At 46.4% G+C, this 15821-nt stretch overlaps 1 protein-coding gene across 1 annotated transcript in view; it reads right to left on the bottom strand.

Moving 5' to 3' along the window:
* Positions 1 to 15821, bottom strand: part of LOC144826132 (protein unc-13 homolog B-like) — a 325746-nt gene that overhangs the window by 187113 nt on the left and 122812 nt on the right. The window contains exon 3 of the mRNA XM_078684528.1: positions 8336 to 8435. Within this exon, the coding sequence (XP_078540654.1) occupies positions 8336 to 8435 (100 nt within the window). The remainder of the gene's footprint in view (positions 1 to 8335; positions 8436 to 15821) is intronic.

Here is a 15821-nt window from a genome sequence, read left to right as displayed (position 1 = left end):
TGTCTTTGTTGTCGGGGGCCCGTTGCGGGCCCCTAGGGTGTGTGGGTGGTGGGGGGTGTATATGGGGAGTAGCTATGGTACCCTCCTACATTTGCATGTACAAGGTGACAGGCACCGCACGGTGCCTGTCACATTATGCATGCAAATACACAACATGCATTTTGCACATTGCGGCGGGCTCTGCTGACAGCACTGCCCGCCGCCATGTAAAAAATGCGGGATGTGACCGCCATGATGGGATCGCATCCTGATTGGCAGGGCGGGATCGGCGCCTCAATGGCGGGAGGTCCCTTTTGCCGTTGCGGTCCGCCCGCTATCGTAATAGACCTCTAAGTTGTTAAAAATACTGATTTATTTTATTATTGTTATGTATTTTAGTGTGTGTATATATATATATGGCCTACATCTGGCCAATAGTTATGACATCAATAAAAAGATTTCATAAGATAATGACATAAGTAGTTGCTATTCTCTATAAACACAGAACTACTTAACAGACTCTGTGATAACAATTCTGAGTACCTCACAGATTTTTTTATATATTGATATACCTTTACGAATGAAATCTTCTGAGGAAATACACATCATTATGGTTTGTCAGAGTGGACACTGAGACATAAAGGAATAAACATTCTATTGCTTACATTCTGAAAGTGCCCATAGCAAACCAGTTTATGTAGGTTTTGCAAAGTCATCCTGTGCCCTGTGCAGCCCCATTTTATTTGCTGACTGGTACTGGTTTACTTACTCTGACTGTCCCTTGGCTCAGCCTAACCAGGACCTGTGCCAGTGATATGCTGAAAACACACTTAGAATACAGTGAAAACACCTATATGCACTAGGTTACACTATGGGTTAGGGTATCTCAATGATTGGCATGATCTCCCCTACAAGGCCCTAGTGAATAATAGGGCAGGGGGATCAAAACGACCTTTAATTTTCTAGTATATTATATGGCATGCCAATTTAGAGGCCAGCAACTCTTTCTGTACTTGCATGTGTGAACTGTTGAAGCCTGAGGTCAGTTTCAAAGCAGCCCTGTTTTTGCAGGACTGCTTTTACCATATAAATTGAGCTCCAACTCGACTTTGGTCTCTGGGGCACTAACACAATACTAAACTAGAATATTTGGGTAAATTAGGTACCCATAGGGTCTCCCTAGGTGTCGCAGGGGTGTGGCCAGGTACGTATATGGAGGACTTTATAAAATAGGTTTTATATGCCTTGGGTCAAGTGAAATTGCACATTTCCCTTCCCTCGCTGTAGTAAAGTGTTCCCTAAATCGACTTTTGTGCTAGGAGCATTGTGGAGTGAAGATCTGCAATATGTGTATATATTCAGAAATTCCAAAGTCTCCCCTAGGTGTTCCAGGGGCAGGGTGCCATTTAGATATAGGCAAGGTATTTATAAAAGATGTTTTAATAGCCCTGGTGTTGGAGAAGATGGTCCGGTTTATTTTTCCTATTGCAGATCCTCATCCAGATAGGTTAACATGACTAGAAGCTATTAAGTAATAATTCCTGCCAGGAAACACTGAAAAATATCAATCAAGGACTTACTAGAATGCTATTGATAAATCCAACAACATGCTATTACTGAATATGTACTCAAATGTACAGACAAAAAGTTATACCACTTTCTTGTACATAACACAATATTCAGCCTTCCAAGGATCTTCCCTGATTGGCCAGTGGACTAGCCAGGCTGCTTTGATGAGGTGATAAGTAGTCCCTGGAATAAAAATTATTCCTTTTCCTATAACCTAAGTTGTTTGGTCTCTTTCTTTGTTGTATTATTGAAGAGTATTTACTCTCGTGTTTGAATGACTATACATAAATGTCTCAATGACCAAGTGAATTAACTTAATATATCAATTTCCTCTTTGGTTGTTCCATTGAGGTACGTTAGGACTCATCGTTGTTCTTACAGGAATTCTGGAAGGGTATAAAAACCAGGCTCTTCAACTAAACCATCTGAGCAACACCTCCCCCACCACCCCCACAGCCTCCCCAGCACCTAGATACCCTCACAGCCGATAAGCAGTGCTTTACAAATCCTGTCTCATTGATTGATTGACTCACATACTTTACATAGTACGTATCCTGCTGCATGTGCTTTTCTTTGCATATTAGATGTATAATTGTATATCCCATGCTGAGCAAGAACCCCCATTAATGAAGCTGAAGGGAAGATAGGGCTTCCAAAGACTTCACTGACACCATGTGTGGTCTCAATTTCATTTCTCATATTCACTCCCCCACTCACTCGCAGGGTCACATCCTTGACCAGTTATGGTCGGCCATTCAGGTTATTTCTTCCATCACTATTCTCCCCTGCACTTGGTCGGATCACTCGCTCATTTCTTTCACTATTGACCTTGGAGCCACCCATAAGCCATCCCTGCCCAAGAACATCCTCGCTCGCAACTGGAATTGGGTGGATTTTAACACTCTTTGCTCGTCTTTGGCGGCCCTTCCTCCTGACTTATCGGATCTCTCTCTTGATCAACAAGTTGATGCCATTAACAGCTGGCTGTCCACCTCATGCGACCCAGTGGCCCATTTCAGGAGGGTCAAGGCATGCCGCCTTCACGAAGCCAATAAGTGGTTCACAGATGACCTTAAGACCCTGAAATTGGCTCTCAGACAGTCAGAACGCCAGTGGAGGCGCAACTATTGCCCCTCCCTGAGAGATCGATACAGGTCTCTCCTTAACAACTACAAGAGAGCTATCCTCTCAGCCAAATTAGACTATTTTTCTGGCAAGATCCTGTCAGCGGCAAACAAACCTAAGGAGATTTTCTCTATCGTTCACTCCCTGGCCGCATCTTACAGAGTTAACCCCTACCCAGTCCCATCCCAAGCCCTTTGCCTCTCCTTGAATGATTTCTTTCTTGAGAAGATTGCCAACATCAAACAGAATATCCCTCCGTCTTCTTCTCCCCTTCCCCCCTTCCCTCCCCCCTCCACTTTCCTCTCTCATTCAGTTTCCACCTATTTCTAAGGAATCCTTTCTTATCTTGGTCAGGAAAATTAAGTCAGGCTCCCCTGCCGACTATGGACCAGCTCGCATCTTAAGGGAGTTGTTCTCCGGTTGCCCCGATCCCCCCCTCTCCCTTCTTAATGCCTCTATTTCCCAGGGTACAGTTCCGGCTTTCTTTAAATCAGCCACAGTGGTCCCTATCTTAAAGAAACCTGGCTCTGATCCTACTCTCCCCACTAATTTTAGACCCTTCTCCCTGCTCCCTTATCTAGGCAAGATCCTGGAAAGCCACATCACTTCCTGCCTTTCGACCTACATCGAGGACACCATCTCCTGGCCTCCCATCAAGCTGGCTTTCGCACAGTCCATTCAACTGAATCCATGGTCCTTGCTGTTCTGGACGAGCTGAAGAGTAAGGCTGACTCCAACTCCCCCCAAGCCTTGGTTCTTCTTGATCTGTCCGCTGCTTTTGACACGGTCGACCTTTCCATCCTCCTCGACCGTGTCATGGCAGCGGGCATCCAGGGATCTGCCTTCTCTTGGCTCGCCTCATTTCTCCAAGGTCGGACGCAAGCCGTTCCTCTCTCCAGTTTCTCTGCCCCCCCCTCGCCCGGTGCCCTGCGGGGTTCCCCAAGGTTCCTCCCTTTCCCCTCTTCTTTTCAACCTTTACATTTATCCGCTTATTGTTTCTTTGTTAAACATGGAGGTCTCCGTATACAATTACGCCGACGACCTACAGCTGGTTTTCGACCTTTCTCATAACTCTGACTCTATCCTTAAACTCCACACCACACTCAATTTCATTGCTGACTGGATGAATCAAAACCATTTAAAGCTTAATCCGGACAAGACGGAGCTGGTCCTGACTGGTGGCTCTTCTAGCCCCTGGACCTCTGCCTTTTGGCCTTCCACCTTTGGCCCACCCCCGGTTCCTTCCGCTTCACTTAGAACCTTGGGAATTAAAATCAGTCAGAACCTCTCCCTTCGTCCCCAGGTCAGCTCTGTCGTTTCATCCTGTTTTTTGTCCCTCAGGATCATTAGAAAGATTTCCCGTTTTTTCTCCTTCGATGCCCTGAAAATTATTGTTTTGGCCATGATCCTCTCACGGGTGGACTACGGGAACTGCCTCTATGTGGGCATTCCCGCCTACGAGCTGCGGCGTCTTCAGTCCATTCAGAATCAGGCCGCCCGCCTTATTCACAGGCTTCCTAAATTCCATCATACTACTCCCTTACTTAGATCCCTTCACTGGCTTCCCATCCTGCAGAGGACCCTCTTCAAGATGGGCTGCATTGTCTTTATGGCCCATGCCCGCACGGCCCCTATCTTCATCAATTCCATGATCACCCACTACCTTCCCTCTCGCAACCTTCGTTCCTCCAGCCAGGCACTCTTGAGCCGTCCCTCGCTTTCGTAAGTCCAGAGTAGGCGGTACTAGATTTTCCATCCTTGCTCCCCGCTTCTGGAACAGCCTCCCTTTGACCATCAGATCCATTCCTGTTTACTGACACTTTCGCAAGGCACTTAAAACACATCTGTTTTCCCTAGCCTTCCCGTCTTAATCACTCCCTGGTGTTCCGTCTTTTGGTAAATGTCTTAATCTCCTAGCGCCAGGAAGCCGCTTGGCCACAGAGCGCTCTATAAATACTTTAAACTTCAAACTTCAAGTTCTGAAAAGGTTTGCTGAGAAATGAGATACATGGTCACTCTTGGAGGGGACATAAGAAATATTTGCATAGTTGAACTTCTACACAGGGACTTCATTCCAATTGCAACCCTGGTGTAATAGAAATAGGTGTCTATCAAAACAAGCTGTGCACCTTCATGGCTCCTACCAAGGCCTTTTATTTAACAAATGTCCCTGTGCAGCTGAGATTGAGTTTCCAAATCAGTAAACGTTAGCTCTGGTGATAGTGTTTTACTTGGTATTATTTTCTAGTTTTTAAATATGATCTGGTTAGACTTGATTTGCTCGATTTGAAGCAAGATTTTGTGACAAGGCAAAGATGTTGCATAATGACAAAAAACGTTTTAATGCCGCTAGACTGTAGACTTGAAGCAACTTGACCAGATGCAAATAAGTAGTGGTCTCAGATCGATTAAGAGAAGGGATGGAATAGTAGTCAAAGCTAGCACGGGAAGATCAAGAATATGACTTACAGAAAGGGAGTGCCTAACATTGCCAATGCCCATTTAAGGTTTGGCTTGAAAGTGGTGCTGTCTGCATTCCATATTGTTATCAAATTTTAAAAAATGTACATTGGTCTGTGGCTATTAGTCTCTCACTTAATGCTATTGACCATAGGTTTATCATTCTCCATTCGAGAAAGTGCTTCCATTGGAATATCGATGGGACTGTTTTACAGCACATTTTGTGCTATTCAAATGTCCTGTGTGCATTTAACAGAGAACGTAATCTATATTTGCAATGTTACACCATGTTTTGGCAAAGCCATTTGGACTGCCTTTAAAGTGTTAATAAGCATTATGCATGCAACAGATGCACACAACATTTGGGAATGTCTGTGCTTACATGCCACAAATGAGTACATTGAAACCAGGCCTATTGCTTTTGCAATGCTTGTTACAAACTGTAATATATTTAAAAACAAATTTGAACATTGTAATGTTGGGAGCTCCATTGAAAATAATGGAGTGTTCTGGGCTTCTGATGGCCGGTAGAAGCCCGGAGCTCCAAAATGTCAATGTTGTCCTTCACAGCTGTTGCTGTGAACAAATGTCTCACGGAACCATGGTTCTGTGTTATAGCCCTCCATACCTGGGCGATAGCGTCCATTAATGGCCGGTATAGCTTGCTACTAGGGGCTTTAGGGCTATATTAAAGAAAATGTTTGAGCACTTCGGGGAAACCTTAAAAGCAATGGATATCTTCAGATGATTGTTTGCTATAACAGTAATTTGCTGCTCTGCCAGTTTATCATTTCACTTTGTATCTAGATTAGGGCACACTGGTCGTGACCATCCCTCTCATTTTTGCAAGTCTGCAAGTATTTTCAAATGGGCTGAAATGCAATATGTTTCTATATTTTATTATGAGCATGCCCTTTTAGGTATCATCATACCTAGATTTTAATCGATGTCTTACTAAAATAGATCATTCTTCCTAGCACTGGATCACTTTACCATTCCACTAATATTGATTTCTTAATTTAGATCAAATTGACTACAATTTCCTCTTTACCTGCAAATCGGAACAGTTTACATACTGTTATTAACAAACGTCACAGAACAGGCCATAGAGTTCTGTCACGAATTTACCCTGAAATCTGCTGCTTTAATTATACTTCTCTCCTTGAATGTAGAGTGTGTCCAAATATATTTGGAATGCTCCCCTAGACCCTAAATGATTTTATTTGGTTAATTCAAATAAAAAAAAGGCATTTACATTCAACTTTAAGCATACAAGCTTTTACTTTATTTCATGCCTTGAGCAACCATAATGCGGAGGTATAAGACTTCATTAAGATTTGGGAGAACTAGATGTATGGTATCACAACATGCAATATTACCATGGGTCCTGATTCAGAAAATCATTTACGGATGAAAACATAAGTTAATAACGGAATAGAGCTTCATTTAAATATGTCATGAGCCAACAAAATGATAACTGGTAGGAATTAATTGTTTTACTACTGATTCACTGAATGCCACAAATGTTTAGAATTATGCCATCATAAATCCCAGACAAGCGCTGTGAAGTAATAAGACCAAGGCACTGTTTTCTAAGTGAGTTTGTGAGTGCCTACAAACCTATGAGTTTCTTGGCATTCCCCAACTCCTCTGTGACACTTTCACCCAGGAAAGATTGGCGATTTAGGGCCAGATGTATGACCCTCAGTGTTTGAGACTCACAATTCACATTTTTGTGACTCCCACATTGTGAGTAGCAAACACTGATGTACAACAGTGTCCGAGACTGTTTGAGATTCCTAAATGCGTCGCAAAGGACCTTCGTCATCGATATTCATGAGGCAGGTCGTATGTTGTGATCCATTGGGAATGACTGCCACTCACAGGGATGGTGGCCTGCTGGGATCAGTAGACAACCATGTCTGTTACTACTTTTTCAATAAAACTGTTTTTGTTTTTATTTAAATGCAGTTGGTTTTCCTTAAACAAAAACGGGCTGCACCTAAAAAATCTAAATGAAAAGTTTCAGTTTCATTTTTTAAGATCAGGCAGTGGTGGCCAATCACAAAAGGGAAGGGGTCCCCTAGGAACCCCTTCCAGTTTGCAACTGGCTTACCCCCAATTTGAAATTGATTGTAAATGCATTTGTTTTGCGAATTCATTTTTGGTTGCAAAACAACCTCACATCCCCCTGCCACTCACTATTAGGCAGGGATGCCCTTGGCACGCCCCTTGCTAATAGTGACTCATAAAAACCATTTTGCGGGTCGGTAACAGGTTACGGACTAACAAAATTGGTGTGATACATGCTACAACACTTTTTAGCAGTCACAAACTGTCTGTACGGTCGTAAATCTGGCTCTTACTCCTGCATGGAGCGGGTGAGAAGGGGAGATAAGGTAGCAAGGGGAATAAAACACCCCCAATCTTCTTAAAAATGAGGGGAAGATTTTACACCATGCGGAAAAATGCTTTCCCTATGGAGATAACAAAAATGAAAAAGACATATGCACGTGCACAGTGAATTTCATTTTCTGATGTGGAGGCATGCTCTGTGCATAGTTGGGGAAATAGGAGATGCACCATGATATTACCAGCAATACATTGCAAAAGCTGTGGCTGCTTACCAGGCCTACCACTTGGAATAAGTGTGAATTCACAAAAAGTTGGTTAGTTACAGCCACACACAGAAGTATGAGTTTAAACGGATTACTTTCTATGGTGAATTGTGCCCTAAATTTTCCAAGGACACATTTTGATAGGTCCAACTGGTGGAAATCTGCTCCCGTAAAGGGTCTTTAATGCTGGAGTCTCCTGTGACTGATGCAGAAACAGCAACCGAGTTAATGTTCCATTGCTATATGATGATTGGGGAAAATTATATTGCTAATATAATTCTACATCTACATACTGATTCCCGTGATATTGGTAATTCAGGTGCAAAATTACTGCCTCAGAAAACCCTGATGGACTCTGCTATTGTGCAATTTACTCAACAGAACATGATTATTTTGTGATATGTTTATCAGTTTATCAGCCATAAATCGCCATGCAATTGAAGATGTATTCCATTAGCCATTGTGCAAAATAGGTGACGCCTATAGTTGTTATAAAAATGCAACAGTTTTTTTCACAATAAATATTCCTCGATGAGCAAACTAAGAGAACTACATTTTAGGTGCAATAAAGCTGAAATACTTACAAAGTGAAATCTTGTTCCCAGCAAGGCTTGCTTCCACTTCTTGTTACTGTGCAACTCTTGAGATTGTGGACTTTAAGGATTGCGTATGTTTCACATGGCTCTATAAAACACATTCGAAATATTGCAACATTACCAAAGAGATGTTATCTGGCAACAACTTACGTTGCTCACAAAACAATTCATTCCCCTTCAAAAATAACTATTATGCCTACAGGGCTCTTTATAGAACAAGATATGGAACACATGTTAAGTAAACATTGGAGCACAAATAATGCATGCGTCATGTGAAACTAGAACTGAACAAACCTTGGGAAAGTTTGATCTTCATGAAAGGGTACTGTGAGAAATGGGGTTTTTGGTTGAGTGGGGTGTGGACCCTTCTCAAGCAACAGCCACAATCCCTGTCAGGGTGACACACAAAAAGTAACTAAATTAACCTGTGCTCAACCCTCTGGTAGCTTATCCCAAATGCAGTCAGGCGTAACTTAGAGGCAATGTGTAAAATATTTATGCATTTACACAAATAAGGTACAGACACAACACAAAAAAAAATCGACTAATTTAGAAATATAGAGTAAAATGTAATAGATTAGTTGTCACCAAAATGATAACATTTTAAAGTGACCTAAAAGATCAAAGTGCCAACAGTTGATATCTAGCCATGTATGACCGTAGCAAAGTCAAACGCTATGGCCAACTGAGAGAGAGCTTAGTGCAGACACACAATGTGGACTGTGCCTGATCCTCACTTACCTTCAGAATTAGATGATATTTTGGGGGAAAATGTCTAAGAAGGTAAGGTGGCAAGGCAGCCAGCAGTGTCCGATAAGGAGGCGTCATCCTCGGGGAGTCACTGAACTAAGTTGCAGTTAAGATTCTTATATTTAGACTAAGGGCCTGATTTAGAGTTTTGCAGAATGGTTACTCCGTCACAAATGTGATGGATAGCCTAACCACCAAATTAAAAGTTCTATAGGATATAATTTATTTTTAATATGGTGAATGGACTATACGTCTCGTTTGTGATGGAGTAACCTCGTCCACCAAACTGTAAATCAGACCCACAGGGCCTGATTACAATCTTGGCAGACAGGGTTACTCTGTCACAAATGTGACGGTTATCCCATCTGCTTAATTATAAATCCATTACATTCTATGGAACTTTTCACATGGCGGGAGGGATATGCGTCATGTTTGTGACGGAGTATCAAATCCGCCAAGATCGTAGTCAGGCCCTAAGTCTCTCTTTTGGAAGTTGAAAATCTCCAGCAGCATGAATATGCAGGCTGTAGCCAACAAGAGCTACATGAGGCCAGATACCCTTCAGAACAGGATCAGCTCAACAGGATATACTGCTGCGGAAAAGAAATTAGCTGGAACTAATGTAAAGTCAGGCTGACTGCAGGTGTGCCTCTGGTAGATAGGTGAGCAGTTAGGTCCTGGTCTTCACTAGTTTCTCAGGGCACGTTTTGGCGGTAACGTCTCTAGTTTAGGATTTGAGGTATCTAGGCACCTTTAGCACTACGTCGAAGGGTCCAGCACTAGGGGGGCACCACTTGGAGGGTTAGGAATCACTCAAGCTGGGTTAAGGTGCGGTTTCAAGATGGCTGGAGCCATTTGTGTCCCTGAGGCTCTGATCAGCAGGCCAACAAACTAGCCTTGAATTCACTCTGGTAGACCTGGGTTTAAGCAGGAAAGAAGGCTTTAAGAAGCAGGGCAGTCCTCTGAAGGCACAGGACAGGCTTCAGGCAGCAGGGAAGGCCTCTTGGAGCAGCAGGGCAGTCCTCCGAAGTACACAGAAGGACCGGCAGCAGGGCAGTCCTCTGAGAGTTCTTTTGCAGGTCCAGAAGTGAGAGCAGCACTTGACCCTGTTACCAGGCAGGTCGCTCCCCACGCCGCGCAGCTCCACCTAACTGTGCCCGTGCCCCTGCTCACTGTCCTCACTGCTGCCGCGAGTTTGAGGCCCTCCTCCACCCGCAGGCTCCTGCCTGCGCCTCATCCCTGGTGGCCCAGTGGTGAGCCGTAAGTATTCTGTCTGCTCTCTCTGTTCCCTCTTGCCTGTTTCTGCCTATCTGCTGGTTTATTCTCCTTCTTCTATTCTGCTCTTTTCTGCCTTTTTTCTCTCTGTAGCTCTTTTCCAGCGTTCCAGCCTTTTCTGTCCCTCTCCCTTCTTGCTACTGCATCCCCTGCAGCCCCACCCCAATTGCCCACCAATTTGTGCCTGCTCCCGCCTCCCAGCAGCTCCTCCTTCCCACCTCACCTTCTTAATGGCGGCAGTGCGCAGTGGGCTTGCCCCTGGTGTGCCAAAGTCTAGCCCGTCTGTGCCCGTCCATGCCTGGATCGTGCCCAGTGCCAGACCCCACAGCCCCTGCGACCACCACGCCACCCGCTGCCTCTACGATGCCAGCATCCACCAGGAACTCAATGCCAGACAATCATCCAACTGCGGCCGGGCCACCCTGAAGCTCACCCACTGACCCTTCTTCTGCGGGAGCTGCAGTTCACCAGCATCCAAGCCACCATCCCACCGACCGGGGCAGGAACACAACCATCTCAGATGCATACTACTCAACACCCGCTCCGTCCACAAGCACTCCATCGAACTCTGGGACCTACTCGACTCATCCTCCCTGGATGTCACCTTCCTGATGGAGACCTGGATGAACCCCTCCTCGGCGCCTACAGTGCTCTAGCCATCCCGGACATCTACAAGATCACCTGCAGGGACCACACCAACAGACCAGGAGGAGGAATCGCCATCGTCCACAGGAATACCCTCAGAATCTCAACCAGCACCGAAGACACCCTTGGCGCTTCCGAACACCTGCACTTCCAGATCCACATCGATCCCAACACCCCCCTCAGAGGAACCCTCATCTACTGGCCCCCCGGGCCACGGCCACAGTTCAGCGACTCCATCATCCACTTAGTCAGCACACATGCCCTTGCATCCATGGACTACATCCTCTTCGGAGACCTGAACTGCCACCTCGAGAACGCCAACGATAGCAACTCTACCACCCTGCTTGACAACCTTGCCAACCTCGGACTCCAACAGCTCGCCACGACTCCCACCCACTACGCTGGACACAAGCTCGACCCCATCTTTTCCGCCAGCAACCAAATCACCTTCAGCCATACCACCAAACTCCACTGGACCCACCACTGCTGCATCCATTTCACCTTCGAGAAACCCACCACGCACCACCCTCAATGAATACCCCGCAACAGCTGGAACAATGGCACTGAAGTCCAGCTAATCGACACCATCGCCTGAGACCCACCAACCGACACCACCGACACTGCTGCCCGCAACCTCAGGCAATGGTTCGACGACTGCGGCAACACAATCGCCCCAATCAAGAAACCCATAAACAGACACACTGACAGAAAAGCCATCTGGTTCACCACCCACCTACAAGTATCCAAGCAGACTTGCCAAAGACTCGAGAAGAAGTGGTGCCATGAACAGACACCGGACAACCACATAGCCCTCAAGAACGCCATCCACAGGCACCGCCAACTCATCTGAACCGCCAAAAGGACCTCCTTCAAGGAACGCATTGACAACAATGCACACAACAGCAAAGAGCTCTTCAACATCGTGAAGGAAATCTCCAGCCCCTGGTCCAACTCTAACAATATCCAGCCATTGCAAGACCTCTGCGACTCCTTCTTTCATCACAAGATTGCAGACATCTATGACAGCTTCAACAACCAGACCCCCCTGACAGCTGCCAACACCTCAGACTCACCGCCCCCAAGCGACACCGGGCTCCTGCTCTTCTGGACCCGCGTCAATGACGACAACACCATCAAAATCATGAACACCATCCACTTCGGCTCACCATCCGACCCCAGCCCCCACCACATCTTCAACAAAGCGAGCTCCATCATCGCACCCCATCTCCGGAAGATCTTCAACAACTCCTTCAAGACCGCCGCCTTCCCAGAGAGCTGGAAGCATGCGAAGATCAACGCCTTAATCAAGAAACCCTAGACGGACCTCAAGAACTTCTGGCCCATCTCCCTGCTCCTGTTCCCAGCAAAAGTCATTGTGAAGATTGTCAACAGGCAACTGACCCACTTCCTTGAGGAGAACAATGCTCTGGACTCGTCCCAATCTGGATTCCGCAGCAACCACAGCACTGAAACCTCCCTCATCGCAGCCACCGACGATATCAGGACCCTGTTGGACAACAGCGAAACCGCGGCCCTCATCCTCCTGGACCTTTCAGGCGCCTTCGAGACCGTCTGCCACCACACTCTACCCACACGCCTCCACGACGCAGGAATCCACAACAAAGCACGGGACTGGATCACCTCCTTCCTCACCGGCAGAACCCTGGGTGTCCGCCTCCCTCCATTCTGTTCGAGAGCCACCAAGATTATCTGCTGCACACCCCAAGGATCATCCCTTAGCCCGACCCTCTTCAACGTCTGTATGGAACCGCTCGCCAGCATCCTCTGATTGCACGACCTTAACATCGTCTCATATTCTGACAACACCCAGCTAATCCTCTCCCTCACCAAGGACCCCACCACTGTCAAACCAACCTCCAAGAGGGAATGAAGGCCCTCATTGAATAGATGAAGAACAGCTGGCTGAAACTGAACTAGGAAAAGACGAAGTTCCTCATCCTCGGATTCACCCCTCCGTCTGGGATGACTCCTGGTGGTCGGGCACACTGGGAGCTGCACCGGCATCCACCAATCACGCACGCAACTTGGGGCTCATCCTAGACTCATCGCTATCAATGACCCAGCAAGTCAACGCCGGCTCCTCCTCCTGCTTCAACACCCTCTGCATGCTTCACAAGATCTACAGATGGATCCCACCGGAACCAGGAGGGTGGTCATCCAGGCCCTTGTCAGCAGCAGACTGTACTACGGCAACACCCTCCACGCGGGAACCATGGCCAAACTCCAGAAAAGAATACAACGCATACAGAACGCCTCAGCATGCCTCATCCTCGACATCCCCCGCCACAGTGACATCACAGCCCACCTGAGAGACCTGCACTGGCTCCCCGTCGACAAGAGGATCACCTTCAAGCTCCTCACCCATGCTCACAAAGCACTCCATAATGCAGGACCAACATACCTCAACAAACAACTCACCTTCTACACACCAAACTGCCAGCTTCACTCCGCTGACCTTGCCCTTGCCACCGTTCCACGCATCCACAGAATGAACGCCGGCTGCAGATCATTCTCCCACCTCGCCGCCAAGACATGGAACACCCTCCCCATCCACCTGAGGCAGACCCAGGACCTGCTGACCTTCAGGAGACTTCTCAAGACCTGGCTGTTCGAGCAGTAGCAGCACCACCCCTCCCCCCACTGCCCACCCCCCAGCACCTTGAGACCCTCCCGGGTGAATAGTGCCCTTTACAAATAATTGATTGATTGATTTATTGAACTGCAGTGCAGGTCTGAAGGGCCTAATTTTATACCAGGTGCCAGCTTTGAAGTGGAAGAGACGTCTGGAGTTTCTCCCCACAGAGGTGTCTGGACTTTCCTGCCTACCTGCTCTGATCCATGGATTTCTGAGGGCACAATAGTCTATTGTGAAGTTATTTGTCTGTGTGCTGAGGCAGCTGCTTTGAAGTGCAAGTAGGGCTGTGCACAGCTCAACCCCAGTCATGGTGGATAACCCATCCTGCCAACACTCTGTATATCTACTATTTACACTGGTGCTTGTAATCATGTTTATCTGCTTCTGTCTACTAATCACTGAAGCACATGTATTTTATGCAAGAATAATGTTGGTTCAATAAATAATATTGAAACCGTCCAATAGCGTTTTCTATGTATATTTCTCTGAGAATAAGTGAGAAAGTTACTGAGCGAAAAGAACAGATAGATGGACTAAATATTTCAAATAATTGAAGATAGGCAGTTACCATGAAATTGGTACAACATGTCCTCCCGGCAATGGGTGGAGATGTTACCTTCGTGGTTGTGGCACACAAAGCATTCACAGTAGATGTATTCTATTCCTGGGTTAAATTCCTGCCTACAGATGCACATACAAGGTTATTTCATGAATACATCAAAGATTAACCATCTGATGAGTATTTTCCATACCTGGACTTAGAAGTCCAATTAACTTACTAAGAGTACAGTAATTGGTTCAAAGGTACCCTACGCCATATAACAGAGCATGTGAGACTCAGCCCGCTTAGCAGAGAGGAAGCGACTTCACTAGTCTTAGTATCATATACACCGCCTTCAGACGTTGCTGGCTTAACACCAGCAGGAATGCGCAAACTTTACAGAGATTTAGTAAAAATTACAGAAATCTACCAAAATAATTAAGGAGTCCAACCTACGGGGGATGCTCAGGCTACACAACCACACATGGCTACCACACGTATTAGCCCACAACACTAAATACCATTATGGGAAAGGTTCCCAGCAGCCGCCAGTATCAAATCCCATTAAGGATTGCACAAAAACCAGCACAGCTTGAAGCAGCACAGGATACACACAGAATACGGACAATTTGCTTGGCAATTTTGGCCAGGTAGCTACCATTATGTTAAGTAACATAAAATGAGAGGCAGCAGCTGTGGCTATATGCCAATGCCTGAGGGAATTCACTCCTACACAGCAGGAGTGAAAATTAGCCAAGATTATCGAAGATACATATGCTTGCCTAGGCAGAGACAATCTGGGATCCAAACCAGGGAAACCAATAGTTAAGAGTAGCTCTGAAAAAGATAACTCTAATCAAGACCCCAATTCTTCCAAAAAGAAATGGGATAATAAACCAAAAAGTAAACAAAACAAAACACAGTCATGGGGTGGATCAGCTCAACAGGAAAACACAGACTGAAAATACAATATGCAAAAAAGTGCTAATGTTAGAAAGCCTGAAAGGTATCGGTATACTGATACACGTTCATCTAGTTCCTTTCAGAAGACATTCAAAAAGCATTCAGAGAGAGACGGACGGTCAGAGCACAGATCGGAAGAGAGAGTCATGCAAAAAAAGGGAGATACATGGCACTTCAGATTACATCATGAACCCCTTCCTAGCTGATGACAAGCTTCGTAATGGCACACACTGGTCGTCTGCTGATGACGAGTCCAGCTCGTCATGGGCCCCTCCCTCGGGGGAAGCGCTGGGTCTCCCCCCTCGGGTGTTCGATTTCACCCCCAGGAAGGGGGATGGCAGCTTCCGCTGCCACCCCCGACCCCCCCATGGGAATCCCATGACATCAGCGCCCTGCGCGCGCTGACGTCATCAGGTAGTCCCCGACGCTCGGCAAGCCATTTGCTTCCTGAGCGTCGAGGAGATCGGTAGGTGTTTATGTTTCTGGGGGGGGGGGTTTGGGGCCGCAAGGAGGCATCAGGGAAGAGGAAAGAGATATTCCTCTCCCCTGATGTCTCTTTGCAGGGCATTTCTGCCTCACGATCGCGCACAGCGTCGCGATCATGTGGCGGAAATGCCCCCACTAGCACCAGGGATTTAAATATT

Source organism: Lissotriton helveticus, chromosome 3_2 (assembly GCF_964261635.1).
Source record: "Lissotriton helveticus chromosome 3_2, aLisHel1.1, whole genome shotgun sequence".
NCBI lineage: Eukaryota > Metazoa > Chordata > Amphibia > Caudata > Salamandridae > Lissotriton > Lissotriton helveticus.
The sequence above is the reverse complement of the archived record's forward strand: the minus strand, read 5'-3'. Positions and strand labels throughout refer to the sequence as shown.